This window comes from Trichoplax adhaerens, genomic scaffold (assembly GCF_000150275.1).
Source record: "Trichoplax adhaerens TRIADscaffold_2 genomic scaffold, whole genome shotgun sequence".
Taxonomy (NCBI): Eukaryota; Metazoa; Placozoa; class Uniplacotomia; order Trichoplacea; family Trichoplacidae; genus Trichoplax; species Trichoplax adhaerens.
Window position 1 is genome coordinate 6,794,769 of NW_002060944.1, and position 16,442 is coordinate 6,811,210.

The following is a 16,442-nucleotide window of genomic DNA, read 5'->3' on the forward strand; positions in this document are numbered from 1 at the left end:
TTATTTGCATGAAAACAGGAGTTAGTGGATAGCATATCTTTAACAGGACTTTAACCTATTGCTAATTCTACAAGTATATTGACCAAGTATATTGATTTTAGATTGTCCTATCCGATTTAAAGACTATACTGCATATGTATGCTAGCACAATTAATGTTGTGATGCATGATTTGAATGTAAAAAAATTGACTAAATCGGCTTTATCTATTTTTCATATCGCTTTCATCATAAAGTATTGAAAATTAAACTGTTTCAACTTCTTTAGATGATGTAACAGATATATTTAAGCATTTTGTTATTTTATCATACAACAATAACTACCATGTATTATGGCTTCAATCTACTTTTGAAATGATCGTACTATTGGAATTACATCTTATATTTCAATTTTAATGAGGTCAACTGTTTCAATTTTAAACTCTTTCTTGCTGTACTAGTGGGTACTATGTCCGTAAAAAGTATCTAGAAAAAAATGAACTTGCTAGTAATACTCGATGTCAAACATTGACCTATTACAATATTTCAAGTTTTTATAGCTATTAATTTCTGTGTTTAATAGAATAATTTTATATGCGTACACAGTATATAGAATACCATTTTGGGAATGGATGATATTTTTATCATCATAATAAAAATTGAACATTTATTATTGTTATTCGGCATTCAACTTTAGGAAAATACAGCTGTTGTGTATGTAATTACGTTACCTAGTGAATTATGATAGCAAAAGACGAAGTATTGTGGTGCCAATTAGCTCTCTATTATTTACTCAAAAGACAATTTTGAGCACCAAATATTGATAGAGCATATTTATTGAATACGAACATAGATTATGCTTTTATTATTTACTCGTTAATAGTACTTACTAGCATTGATAAATAATTGTATCAAGTGACAAATCTTATGAAACTTTACGATACGAGTAAGGCTATATTAAAGTATGAACGACTAACATGATTAGTTTCTCTATTTTGTTTCTTTTTTGATTTGAATAAGTTATATTGATATCAGTCATTTTAAGTGAACGTTCATTAATTTCTTTCTATGATTAGCGTTTTCGGTTATTGCAATTAATTGCTAAATTGATACAATGGAGAAAATGAAATAGAATTTTGATCTGATAGCTTGTTATCTGAGCTTGGCATTTTCACACTTTTCCTAATCTATGATATTAACCTTGTTTCTATTTTACTTATTCAGAAAGATATCTTCTTTCGAAGGCTTTAACTACGTTTTATACCACACTAAGATAAAGCATTTGTAGTTGCAAAGAAGTAAAAAGCTTATTTTAAGATGTCAATTACGGTTGAAGGGATATTTCAATTTATAGCTCTATTATTATAATACATAATAGCGATTGTTATAAACATAGATATACGCAATGAATAATCGTTGAAATTATTTATCTTATCTAGATCGAGTGGCTCATTAACATTATTTACTGTATCAATAGCTGCAGCTTCTCGATGTAGCTTTGAAAATTGATATCGAAACGGTCGATCCATAGATTAATGCTCATATGTAATTACTAAGTTGGGAAGGTTCTTTATTCAACGTGAGTAATTTACTTATAACAGATCGAGTTCGAGTATATTATGTATTTTTATACGCGTAGAAGATAACATATCCTATTCATTTCTACATAAGCCAATGATCAGCTCATTCTCCATTTGTTTACATTTTCTTATTCGTACAAAATCAGGGGATATCGTGTTAGTAGCAATTTTCCATCTAGTTTTAATGAATAATTATAGGAAATTAACATCCAAGAGGTTTATTTATAGATTAAGAATTGAAGTTGGAGCTGAGGAAAAAGAAGTTTCGACAGCGATAGTTGAAAATGCACTCCAATGCCGTCACTGATTGCTACAAATCGAGTAACGACGAAAATTAACTTTACCATACTGCTAGAAATGACTAGGTGAACTACACAAAACTAAACCCGAACCTTATTTAAAAAAATTAACCAATTTATAGTACAGTATGAGCAATGAGAGGAGGAGTATCGTTCAATTAAAAAAAATTAACCAAGTTATAGTACAGTAACATAAACATTTGTAATGGGGGAGTATTGTTAAATAGAAATAAAAGTGTGTAGCGATTTATTAAATTATGCAATATGTATAATAATGCCAAGGATAAATCGTTAGTGGTAGTAACAGTAGCTTTTCAATGTCGTGTTGAACATTCATTTTACAGCGTTAATCTAATATGGATTAACGCTTATAGAAATCAGCTCGTAAAAGTTTTACCAAGTATAGCACATTGACTTATAATCAATCGGCCTCAAGCCGATTATTACAGGGTTTATCAAGTCGCCATGGAGACTTTTTCGACTATAATTGCTATACGAGTATTTATAGTCATGCATTGTCCTTCATTTTCTGTTTTCTTGTTTTTTCAAAATTAGGGATATGCGCGTGCAGTAGTGTCAGAAGCGATTTTTCAATAAGTTATTAGAAATGATTATAGGGAACTAATATCAATAGCATTAATTCCTCTATTTAATTTTTAGAATAACCAGCTTAGAAAAAATGTCTTTGTAAAGTAGAATAATGATGATAAGTTTTATAGCCAGCCAGATTCTAGTCGATTATTATAAGGCACCCAATGTCACGTCCAAGACGTTAATCTGTCCATTCATTTTTAATAATAACCAGCTTGGAAAAATATCTTTGTAACGTAGAATAATAATTGTACATTGACAGCCAGGCAGATTCTAAATGATTATTATAAAGCATCCTACGAGTATATCCTATCTTATGTGTTATTGTAAAGCACCATATATCAAACCCGATGTATCATTCTTCTGTTAGAATGATGTTTATGATCAGCTGATGTCGGATTTTATATCGCTAGTAATCAATTACAAATTACAATAACGAAGAGCAACATCTCGACCTAGTTTTGATGGTTGATTCCAAGCAATTGATGTCACAAAGGTTAGCCTATCCATTAGTGTTAATATGGTCAATTGAAAGAGTTTTGGATAATAGTTAAAATGGCATACATCGAATGGTTAGATACCGGTATTGGTATACCATGCCATCCATTTTTCTACATCAACTACGGTATAAAAGTCTAGCATACATTTATTTCACTTAAATTAGTGGAACATTAATCTTATTTGGGCTACATTGAACTGCAAATGAATGTTCCATTCACAGCAAGCATCCAATAACCAATCTCGTATATCCCATACAAGAGCGATAAGTGATTATCGTTATGATGGAGTTGTACCGTGGGCAAATGTCAAGAAAGACAAGCTTAACAGTAGGCTCGTCATGTTAAAATTTCCTCGTTGTCAATCTAGATTGGTAATAACGGTGAACACAATCTGCCTACCATTTATGAACGAATATTATGGCAATCTGCCGCAGCTAACGCAGACGATATACCAAACTATAATACCTTAATGCCAATAGCGGAAAATGTCGAATTGTTCAATATCATTTTTACTTCCTTTCATTGGTTCTATCGATATTGACTACTTCTAAAGTTTATGATCGTTAGGCTTTGCAAATCAACAGACGAATATCGTATACTATTCGCCGTACGATAAAGACCTGTATAGTAAAGTAAATCCTACCCTAGCCCTAACCCTAACCCTACCATAATCTATATTCACTACTTGACCCTCTTCGACCCTCGTCCATGATTTCTGATGCCATAAACTACGGCAATCAATCCTACTATGATCTCGTATGCTGGTTACTCTTAGTCCGTGCTGTGCTGCCAGGAACTATCAAACACGAAAGAGAGGGGTGACCACCGGCTATTTGTAATAATTTGAGCTTATTACATTATTGTAGCTATGTGTGTTGAAAAAGTACTAATAACGATGCTAATAATATGAAATTAAAGCTCTATACGACGTAGAATAGTCGCTGTGTTGAATACGTAAAGCAATTGTAGATGATGGCTGATATAATAAAACGGTATATTTGTATCATTGGTGTTTGTACTGCATTGGAGATTTGCTCTATTTTAATGGCTTCAAATTGGAGTTGGTAGATTGCCAACCTAATTGGTTACAAAGCTCAATCACTACCTAGATCATTGGAAGATACGTATCGCCTTCTATAGCCGTGCGTTACTGTTATTCTGATCTACGCGTATTTCAGAATATTAAATTTCTACTCAATGTCCTGTTATAATAAACATAAAGTATATTGGCAATAAGTGTATCCTTTACGTGGTTACTCTACTTCTAGTCTTGCATCTACTTGCCTATTTCTATCTGTTTTGCGCTCATGGTAGTCAAAAACTCTGATCTTCCATAATCGCTAAAAAGATATTACGCTGTATGTCTAAATCTGCGCAACGTTTAGTTGGTTGCGCACAGTTATTCCGATATAGTAAAATGGCCAGGAAGATAGATATTTACGAGTATAATGAGTCTTTCCATTTTTAGAAATGAAATGATACTCTGCTCCATTATGCAACTGGAGCAGCACTCCACTATACCATTCGACGTGGAGATACTTGTACGATGTAATTATTCTATGTCGACTACTCTGTCCTGCTATGATTAATATGAAAGATAGCAGTAACAATTACTGTAGTGATATATTTTAATGTGGTCGCTCTCTCTTCTACCCTTGTACCTATTTACCTAGTTCTACCCTGTTTTGTATTTATTTCAATTCAAAACTTGGACTACTTTAACCCAGGGCTCCAAACCATGATAGTGCTGACTGTGCTTAAATTGTAGTATGTTGTAGAAGCCATAATTCATATGTATTTATTACGTAGTCTTACTTTCTTCTCCCCTTCTACCTGTTTCGTATTTATTGCAATTCAAAACTCGGACCTTTTTGGACTATTTTAACACAGGGCTCCAAATAATGATAGTGTTGATTGTGCTTAAGTTATAGAAGCCATAATTCATATATGTTTATGGCGTAGTCTTGCTTTCTTCTCCCCTTCTACCTGTTTTGTAGTCATTGCAATTCAAAACCATGACCTTCTTGGACTATTTTAACCCAGGGCTCCAAATAATGATATTGTTGATCGTGCTTAAGTTATAGAAGGCATAATTCATATATGTTTATGGCGTAGTCTTGCTTTCTTCTCCCCTTCTACCTGTTTTATAATCATTGCAATTCAAAACCATGACCTTTTTGGACTATTTTAACCCAGGGCTCCAAATAATGATATTGTTGATCGTGCTTAAGTTATAGAAGGCATAATTCATATATGTTTATTACTTAGTCTTGCTTTCTTCTCCCCTTCTACCTGTTTTATAATCATTGCAATTCAAAACCATGACCTTTTTGGACTATTTTAACCCAGGGCTCCAAATAATGATATTGTTGATCGTGCTTAAGTTATAGAAGGCATAATTCATATATGTTTATTACTTAGTCTTGCTTTCTTCTCCCCTTCTACCTGTTTTATAATCATTGCAATTCAAAACCATGACCTTTTTGGACTATTTTAACCCAGGGCTCCAAATAATGATATTGTTGATCGTGCTTAAGTTATAGAAGGCATAATTCATATATGTTTATTACTTAGTCTTGCTTTCTTCTCCCCTTCTACCTGTTTTATAATCATTGCAATTCAAAACCATGACCTTTTTGGACTATTTTAACCCAGGGCTCCAAATAATGATATTGTTGATTGTGCTTAAGTTATAGAAGGCATAATTCATATATGTTTATGGCGTAGTCTTGCTTTCTTCTCCCCTTCTACCTGTTTTGTAGTCATTGCAATCCAAAACCATGACCTTCTTGGACTATTTTAATCCATAGCTCCAAACAATGATAGTGTTGATTGTGCTTGAGTTATAGAATTTATATGTATTTTTTATGTAGTCATGCTTCTTCTCCGCTTCTATCTACTTACCTCGTTCTACCTGTTTTATATTCATTGCAATCCAAAACGGCTAGCACCATTTTAAGCCAGTGCTCCCTCCATCCATGATATTATTGAGGATTATGCTTCACTTTTCCACCCCACTATTCAATTGTTTTCGTCTTTGCCCTTTTAAAATCGCACTGTTGCTTACATGGTTGCTTTTAGAATGGATTAATCCATCCTATCGATGTTGTATGCATGGACTAATGGAAGAAAAGAGGCAAAAGATTTTCTTCCATAAGTCCATGATGTTGATTCTCCATATTGGAAAGTTTCAGTACTGAAAATAGGCAAGAGTATAGTGTATGTATAATGACTTGTAGTATAGTCTCTATGACCAGTCAAGTGTGAGCAAGCACATTTTTGGGTGTGAACGCGCCTTCAATACGACTACTCAAACAGTACTCTTACAATACGATTGGCTAGATGGCGCTCGGTCATGATCCCGGTTACTATGTTCTACTATAGGCAAGTTGAAAAATAAATCGATAACCCAACACCAACTACCCTAACCCATCTACCACTCAACAACAAGTAGAATTCGTATGAGAACGAAAGGAACAACAAACAAGGCGATGGAGGCAGCGCCTTCTTGATCAAATCCAGACATTGAATGAAGGCCTCAGTAGGCAACAAGACTGCCAGCATCCGCCAACTTTTTCAACTTGTTGTTGATGATGGCATCGAGAAATAGCCATGATGGCAATCGACGAGATCTATCCAGTTGGGTCAAATTGAATGTAGGTGGGCAATATTTCCTCACCACCAGGATGACACTGTGTAAAGATGAAAATTCTTTTTTATGCCGTTTATGTAATAACGATCCTGATCTTCCATCGGATAAAGTAAGTCCAACACCATTTAATTCATCCAGTACTGCATGCAGTGTGTAAATTGATGGAGGGGCAATGGATGCCACGTATAGGATAGATGTTAGCCAATTGGATCATTTTATGTTCTTGTTATGCTTACCCTTTATCAATCCCTTCATTGGATGATGTTTCCATTCAGCTTTACAAGTGATTTATAGGGTAGAGAGAGAGAGAGAGAGAGAGAGATCAACATCTGTCCCATGGGTTGAGTCGACGACAAGCGATGGAAATGCTGCAAAAGCCAAATTACTGTAGATACTGTACGAGAGGAGAGAGAGAGAGATCAATTAAAATTGTTGTTGTACGACAGGCAAAATCCCATCGATTTGATGGTAGCATTGCTTACTTTCTCTGCCTTTCATCCAATAGTCATCATCATTCAATAGAGACAAGATATTCGTTTGTAAAATTGACTTTCTTGCAACGACCGTAAAACCCTCTTGCCTATGTTGTCATGGCTAGAACATGGCTACAACTGGACTTGTCTTGCTTCTTTTAGCCAGTGATTGAAGGCGAAAAATAATGTAAAATGATGTCCATGATACAAAATGGAGGATGATGCATTCAATAGTCGACTCTTATCCATTACATTCGATCTCTTCTTCATCTTTTTTTATGATGTATTATTTTGCTTGTGCTACTCATAGAAATAGAGACAAGCGATCGTTGACAACATGGAGTTAGAAGAGTAGAAGAAAATTCCACTTTATCCATCATATGATCATCATGTCAAGAAATGATTGCACTTTTTTTTCCAACTCCTTGTTATCCATCGTGTATCCAAGCACAGGACAATAAAAGGAATACAATTTAATCATTCCTAGATACAGTAGGTCCATAACTTGATTGCCACCATGTCTATCCAATGTTCCTAAAAGCAGACCTGAAGAAATAACCGATGCTCAACTTAAAACGATATCTGTGGCACTGGAGAAGAAATAGACAATAAATGACCATTCGACACAATTTCTACATCATATTTAGAATTGGCTAGAAAAAGATAAAATACATGGACCTAAAATAGTCGTCAATAATCCTGATGAGCCACACTATGATGATCGTCAATCATTCTAGGACTGCAAGAGGTAGCATTCAAAGTATTCAACTCCTTCTTCTATCTTTTCCGATCATCTAATGTAAATAGATTAGGGGAAAAAATAAAAGTCATCATTTAATAATAATATTATTATCATCATCATCAATATACTGTTATCCATCTTCAATTGCTACTGGTGATGAAAGCCCAAATTTCCATCCATTCTAGGGAGAAAACCATGACCTCCTCTATCCCTATCTTCCCTAGTGCTAAACCAACACGACGAACCGCTAGCGATATTCGAAAGTATTGAAACTGCCTATCCATCCATCTTGAGAAGATGAATCAACCAATAGATACTAGTTTACAATGGAATATTTTTGTATTCCAAGTCCATTAGTTTACGTGCTGACTGTGTCTTTCATTTATAGCCCAAGTCACATTCTCTAGTGCTATATTACGACGTTAAGAGGACAGCATTAGCAACATCTTGTTAATACAAAACATCAACGTTCTAAAAAGGAATTCATCCTTCCTTTTTTCCTTATTTTTTAATCAATATTCTTCAGAGACTTTCGCTTTTTATCTAAACTCGACTACCCTAACTTGTTCTCTTGCTATTGCTATCTAACTAATACAATATATAACATGGTATCCAGATTGAAGTAAATTGCTGGCATAATCAAAGCATTGCCATGGCCCTAACTTCAATTCATTCATTTTATTACCTATTTTTACCATCATTGTACCATGATGATAAAATAACCCCCAAAATGGCCTTTCACATGATTGTAATCTAATTTGAAAGGACAGTAAGACTTTTAGCCAGCTATATAATTATCCCATCGATCATGATATAATTACATTTTATCAAATTGAATTCAATAACTCTACCGCTGTAGTCTGGTAATAGACATTGTCCATCATCAAATACTTGATTCTATTTGAGTAAGATAGGGAAACAATATCCAACGTTGAATGAATCCTTTCCTAATCAGGAGATGGAATTATTACTTCCACTTTCAAGTACAGAATTAGTTTATTTTAATAATCCCTTCGACGTTTATCATGGCCATCTTTTATCAAATACGTCGACGGCGATGAATTGGATAATGTAGGAATAAGACATTGCCGTAGGATCGATGACTACCATACTCTATTCTGATTCATTCTAATGAAGGATCAAGTCTATTTTATTTCAACATCTTGTATTTACTGTAGGGTTAGGCTTTAGTTTTTCCTAGCCTAGCCAGAAAACATGAAAGTAAAACCAATTCAATCTACCCGTCGGAGACACTAATCTTATTCGGATCAAGACTTTTGAAGGAATTGATTTAGTAAACAAATTGGAAGAAATCAATATGGTCAAGACCATATTGATTTTACTTGATTTTTTCCAATTTTCAAGTCAAGTTGTCAACTACCCAATTATAGTGTAACAAACTAAGACAACAACAAGGTAGACAGAATTTGCCTTTTCTTCACTAATAGTTACATATTCAAACGATGTTGCCATTAGGTACTCATGCTAGTCTATGATTGCCTTATTCTGTCATGATTTATTTACAGCTGTCTGCATTGCTGTTTAAAAATAGACTTTTTGAATACCACTCTTTTGAAGTAGGCAATGGAGAATTATCCTTGTCTTGGAGACGATTGTCGTATACAGTACTGTACTACTGGTATATCAAATTGGATTTATTAATTAATTATTATCGGCCATCGAATCGATATGAAAGAGATCCGATAGCTTCTACATGATGACCATGATCGAAAGATACGCTAAAAAAGGAGATTCATGATCGGCTTGATCTCTAGAATACAAAAGTAGGGAATGTAAAGTTCAACTTGTCTCGAAAGATTGCCAAATACTATATCCGCTTGGATTATGACAATCGGCCATCGAGTCGATTTAAAAGAGATGAGATAGTTCCTACAGGATCATGATAATCGATAGAGATGCTAACAAGAAACTCTAGATCAGCTTGAATAATATTTTTACTTCCTTGCTCACAATGAACAAGACAAAAGTGTTTTTTTTCCCCCGTTCCTTTGCATCACTTTAGAGGGCAACTAGACCCTTGCGCTATTCTATAATTCAATAGCAAAATTGTCTTGCCAATCATTGACAGATTCCAATTAAAGCAATACTGTATATAGGTCTAGCTTGTACTCTTCCCAAAGTATGCAATCTATCCATTGCCATTACTATTGGTCCTTTTAGTAGTGAATAGTGGCGAGAAATTGGCTTCCAAATTACAACTAGTGTCACAATTTTAAATATTAACATGTAGCTAACGCTTATCACTTTCATCTACTGTCCAACAGACTTCTATCTTGCTTGATATTATATCAGATTAAAACGTTAAAATATTGGGTTATAACTTTCTCCCTCGACAATAGTATACGAGTACTGTAGTTGAATTATGGACAAGTAGAAAACCAACAACTAGTCTTCTTCTTCTTCTTGTAGCCTTTGCCTAAATCGATTCTATCATCGGTTATTGCACCAGTACTACCATTTTGTAAGCGAAAGCAGAATAAAGAATATTGATGGAGGATTCAACTAGATCGAAATAGTAAATGATGATCATCATTTTATAACCGAGTTTGAGTACTGCTTAACAATCAATTAGTTACAAGCCAAGATATTATTATTTTTATTCATGTCTACACGTAAATCGACATCATCATCGTCATTTTAAATTATAGATGTTAATTACAAAGGTTGAATGGAGTCATCGTCAACAAATTCACCATTCTTACACTCGTTATTGTCAATTATACGAGTAATCATAAAGCGATGAGTTCGCTATAGTTCATAAATACGTGTAAATCAAGATCATGATCGCCATGAAAATACCACACTAGTACATCCTAAACGAGAAGTTAATCTTGATGTGCAAACTCGTTAGGTTGATATCATTTTGACGATCATTGAATTGATGAATTTTAATGGTAAAGGATGAGTTGGTCATGATGAACAAATGTGCAAAATCCATCTTGCTATTTCAAAACTACTCGATGTAAATCCTACACATTTCTCAGTTATGGATTGTAAAAGTATCGAATCCACGTTATCATCGCCTTGTCGATACTACTAGATATCAATCCTACACGATGAATGTATTGAGTACAGTAGAATGATTTAAAATCCTCAACGATGAGTTAAAGTCATGCTTTACAAATATATCAATCCACGTAACCATTTCAATACTACTCGATATACAGGACATTTTTAAGGAGAAATTAGTCATGGTTTACAAAGACGTATCTATCATCAACATTATCATCGCTCATTTAATTCTACTACCGTAGATATCAATCCTAAACGATAAATTAATCATGGTTTAAGTACACTTCTGAGCTTTTTAAAATCCACGTTATCATCACCATTTCAATATTACTACATGTGTATAGTATATCTTAAAGGAGAAGTTAGTCATGATTTGCCAATGTATCCAATGTACATTATCATCGCTATTTTAATTCTAAACGATACGTTAATCATGGGTTAAGTACACGTTATCATCACCATTTCGATACTACTAGATATATCCAGTCAATCTAAAGAAGAAGTTATATGTTCAACTACATTAATTATCATCCCTATTTTTAAGTCTACTAGATATAAATCCTAAACGATACGTTAATCATAGTTCAGTATACGTATGAATTTTTTTTAAATTTACGTTATCATTGCTATTTCGATACTACTAGATATACAGTAAATCTTAAGGAGAAGTTATATGTTCAACTACATTAATTATCATCCCTATTTTTAAGTCTACTAGATATAAATCCTAAACGATACGTTAATCAAGGTTTAAGTACGCGTATGAGTTTTTTTAAAATCCACGTTATCATCACTATTTTAACACTACTAGATATAAATCCTAAACCGATAAATTCATTGTTGTTCACAACGATATCCACATTATCTTGGCCAATTCAATACTATTCGATAGAAATTCTTACCGATAAATTAGTTGTTATCAACATATTTTTAAGTGGATAACCTGATAATTAATAGAATCAACGTAAAGAATGGTTTTAGCATCGTCAACAATGTCATCAATGCTAATGAAATAGTCAATTGGATGGATAAACCTCGACTTGAGTATTGTTAGCAAATTTATCAACATAATATTAGAAATCTTCTTAGCAACATCGACAGGCAATCAATGTTTAAGTGACTGTGTATTTGTATTTTAGTGAAAGAGCAGTCTGATATTACTCATCATCATGTTGAATGGCTTTAGCCATGATAAACACAACAAATTCATGAGTATTATGAACATGCCATACTATCCAATTTCTTTTATTGCCTATCCCGTTTTAACCACTCCTTTCTATTATATTATTACCAATATCGTCTATCCTTTTACTTTATTATTTCAACTATATAGTGATATAGTGATGTTATTTACCTACAGTACAGTAAGCTAGATTGCGCTATTATTGTTGCCTTTGATTGGGAATTGATATGGATAGACTAGATTACCTCTTTCCTTTATATCATGATTAGCCGAATAAATGTCTCTCTAGTCCGTGATAGAAGATAGATTTTACTCAACATCATTCTTGCATCAATACAATTGCTACTGTAAGAAAATTTCTATCGTCAACAGACAATAACACCCTTTATAAATGACTTCAAGAAGACTCTATAGCTATCACTGTTTTCAATCATCCAATTTAACCACATCCTCAAGCTTTCCCCTAATTGCTGGTAGTAATGACAAGAATAATAATGGTCCATCTCAAGGGTTATTTATTGAGCGTAGAGTAGAAATTGATCTGACCACATTACTATCTACCTATAAATCATTGGACATATCGGCCATAAATGTTAGCTTTAATTTTTTCTCAAGAGATATCGAATTTTTTAAAATGCTATACCAAAACTATCATCAACATCATTGATGCTTCTTGAAAGGTTCAAGATAATATCCACCAATGTGAACTTGGATTTACTTCTAAGAAGATATCGAGAGAAAGCATATCTGAAAATGCTCTATTAGCCATCATAGATGCTATAAATGCTTCTGAAAGGTGCACGATATCGACCATCAATGCTAGCTTTCATTTTCCTTGAGTGGATAGCAAGGGGCATAGTTAAAAATGCTACCCTCAACATCTTCGACAAGATATCGAAAGGCCATATTCTAAAAACTAGCATTATGGCTACAACAAGTTCCAAGATATCAACCATAAATGTTAGCTTTGATATTTCACTGAGTAGATTTGGAAAGAGCCTTGTCTAAAAATGCTATTCTAGCCACCATAAATCATTATGACAAGGAACAGGTAATATCAAACCAATGTTGAAATCATTTTAACGGCTCGTTTCCCTAATAAGAAAAGTACACCTATCAACCCTAAACTAGCCCTAATGGAGATGACATATTGCTGCTTATCATTTTCGGTTAATCAATTTTTTTTCTCTCAGGACATTGAAATTAAAAATCCTACAAAACCTAAATTAATCATCATGGACGCCAAACGCTATTTAAGTCATTTAACTTTACTTAACTTAACAAGTCTTGCTTAAGTCTTAAGAAAGTCTTGAAAACCAAAACTAAACTTCATATAACTAGCTATAGTGATTAATGAAATACCCTTAGAGCCATAGCTTTTGGCATACTAATATCAAATCCTAAATGTTACTCTTTTCTTTTCATGATACTAAAATCGAACTTGCTACAGACGCTTAAGATATGCTTGACCCATAGTTTAATTTTATCGATATTATTATACTTGGAAATACATACCTTATAGAAGTGAATCTAAATCATAGACGTTATACATCGTCATTTTCCTGCTATTATAAATAACTGAGAAATCAAAATCTTTCTCAAGATACCATAAGCTTTTAAAAACTAAACTACCCATCTATCACTGATACGATACATTGCCGTTTCTAAAGGACTATGTACACTACAAAAACCATAATAATCTGTATTAAAGTCATCACATGTCGTGTTAATTAATTTTTACAATCCAGTATATCATCGTTTGCCATAGTTTACCAATTTTGACCTTCAATTGCCTATCGTAAAATGTCAAATATAGCCTATATCAATTAAGAAACTGAGCAATCATGGACGTTTTGATCTTCAAAGCGATACCCTGACTCAATAAGTAACGATCATGAACATATCGGTTATACGAAAATATGTTAATTACAAGGTGGAGGCGGAAAGTGCAAACTCTACGTTGAAGAATTTTCCATTCTGAACAAACACCTTGATGGACATATCCGCTTTAATAATTTTGGATATCAAAATTGATTCCCACTTCTCTCTTTTTCCATAGAAGTCTACCATTTCCTGATCATTTTTAAATTCTTTTAACGTAGGAACTACTCAATTAATTATAAATATCTTTCCAAGAATTGGATAGAAAATAGGTGGTGCTGTATCTCATTGATAGTCTTGATACTTACGTTGAAAAAATTTCTCGATCAAATAAATCATCAACATATAACATCCAAGTCTTGTCTCAAGTTCAATCTTCCTCTCTTTGATACTATATCCATGCTGCAACAGATTTAACATGATAAATGGATTAAACCACTGATAGGCAATGATGTTAGTTAACCCAACTTGAATATTTCTAAATTCTCCCATTAAAAAAGCCTTAACTCGACTATTTTTATTACTTCTACACTTTTAAATACATTAAATGATATCCTACTATTGAAATACCCGACAATGCTGTATTAGAATTTGACCTCCTAGTCTATTTGATGGACTTTTTTTTCAATGCTAGGGTAATTCAAGGTCTTTCTTTTTTTCGATATACTTAATTTATTATATCAACTTCGTTATGATTATGATTGATACAGAGTTAATATCTCCATTGAGTATTCATCCACATCTCCTCAATTGTCTCTCAAGTTGATGCCAATTAAATTGATATCACATATTAATCCATCTGCATTACACCTCCGTATCAAGTAAACACATTTGTTGATGCTATTTAGTAGCTTTTGAAAGATGTAAAATTGAATTTTACATATTTAATTATTAATGTAACTACATTATGTTAAGGAGATAGATGCATTGATGGAGTTGAAATAGTTTCAATCTTGTTGAAACCACCTATTAGAATTTCCACCCCCTAAATTCGTCTTCCTATTCAATACGAAGAGATTAGACCTTTCTAAACTAATAGACCTCATGAATAATTTCAATTTTTGAAAATTTCTCAATTTCATTAGCAGACTGGCGTAAACATCTTAATAGGGTAGATAAGACATACTTAGCTCTTGCTTTCACGCAGTTAATATTTGCCTAGCAGTATTCTATACCAAAATGATACATTATAATGTACTAGAGGTAGCACTTTGTAGCATCTAGTATATTGTTTTGCCCTAACCTTAAAATTAAAACAAAAATAGTTAGATTAATTATTATTAGTTTTTATTACTAGATTGCTTGTATCAGTAACATTATGAAGAAAGTACTTTTATACCCATGATACTGATGGCGTAATATCTTATTTCCGTTTTGTTATTAGGATGAAAATGGAGCTTACATGATTGACCGTGACCCACGTTATTTTAGGCCTATTCTGAATTTTTTACGTCATAGCAAGTTAATTATTGATAAGGATATCCCTTTGGAAGGTAGACCTTAACAATTATTGCCGCATAAACTACTTTATTATCTTATGATATATTGATATTTGTCTTCGTTGACGATTAATATCTTCTTTGTAATAATATCTTTATATCATTAAATTTCAACATCAAATCATGAGTCCATAGGTAGATACTTACTGTTGAAAAATCAAATTTGATTTAACTATCAGTGCAGTAATACATAACAAGTCAAGTATGTAACGAGTTAATCTTAACATTATTCTTAATGCTGTACAATGCGAAAAAGCGAGTGATGTTGTCTCTACACTAGATGTCATGATTTTGCTATAGTCTCGATCTGATAACTTTAATTAAAAAATATAGGTCTGCTATTGACGTTTGCAGTACTTATCGATAAATAGGCTCAATATACAGTATATAGCATCAAGTCAAGCAAAGTTGCATAACATTACCCATTCTTACAATGTTTAATAAATTATAAATTTGCTAGTAGCTTTTTTCAGTTAATTTCTTATCTCTCTTTAAAATATGAGTACTCAGTATTTACTATTGAATATATCCATGTTTAGGGGTCTTAGAAGAAGCTGAATTCTTTAATATGGAAAATTTAGTACAATTAACTCAGAGGCGTATTGAAGCTAGAGATTCCAAAGCTAAGGTAGAAATATATGAATAACATTTGCTATTGTGCTGTCTGTCAAAATTAGACATTCGATCAAATTTTATAGCATCATTTAACTACTTTTTAGAAACCATCCAATCATGTTTATCGTGTAATACAATGCCAAGAAGCTGAATTAACTCATTTAGTGTCTACAATGTCAGATGGGTGGAGATTTGAGCAGGTATATTTCAATATTAAAATTTACAAGTTAATGTTTTAGATTTTAAGCATTTATTATTTGCACGATAAAACACTTTCAGTAACGCTATCGTTTTATATTTAGGTCATCAATCTAGGATCAGGCTACACCTATGGCAATGAAGATCAATCAGAATTATTATGTGTCGTTTCACGTGATATAAGAGATTAAAAAAGAAAGCACCGTGATGTCATAAATCC

The 16,442-nt window shown here is 32.9% G+C and overlaps 1 protein-coding gene across 1 annotated transcript; it reads left to right on the forward strand.

Moving 5' to 3' along the window:
* Positions 1-6,539: 6,539 nt before the first annotated feature.
* Positions 6,540-16,413, forward strand: TRIADDRAFT_20754 (uncharacterized protein; the record flags this gene model as incomplete). Its single annotated transcript, XM_002109509.1, has 5 exons — positions 6,540-6,707; positions 15,295-15,403; positions 15,949-16,037; positions 16,129-16,224; positions 16,327-16,413. 5 exons carry the CDS (start codon positions 6,540-6,542, stop codon positions 16,411-16,413), a joined length of 549 nt encoding a protein of 182 aa, XP_002109545.1.
* Between the last annotated feature and the right edge of the window lie 29 nt (positions 16,414-16,442).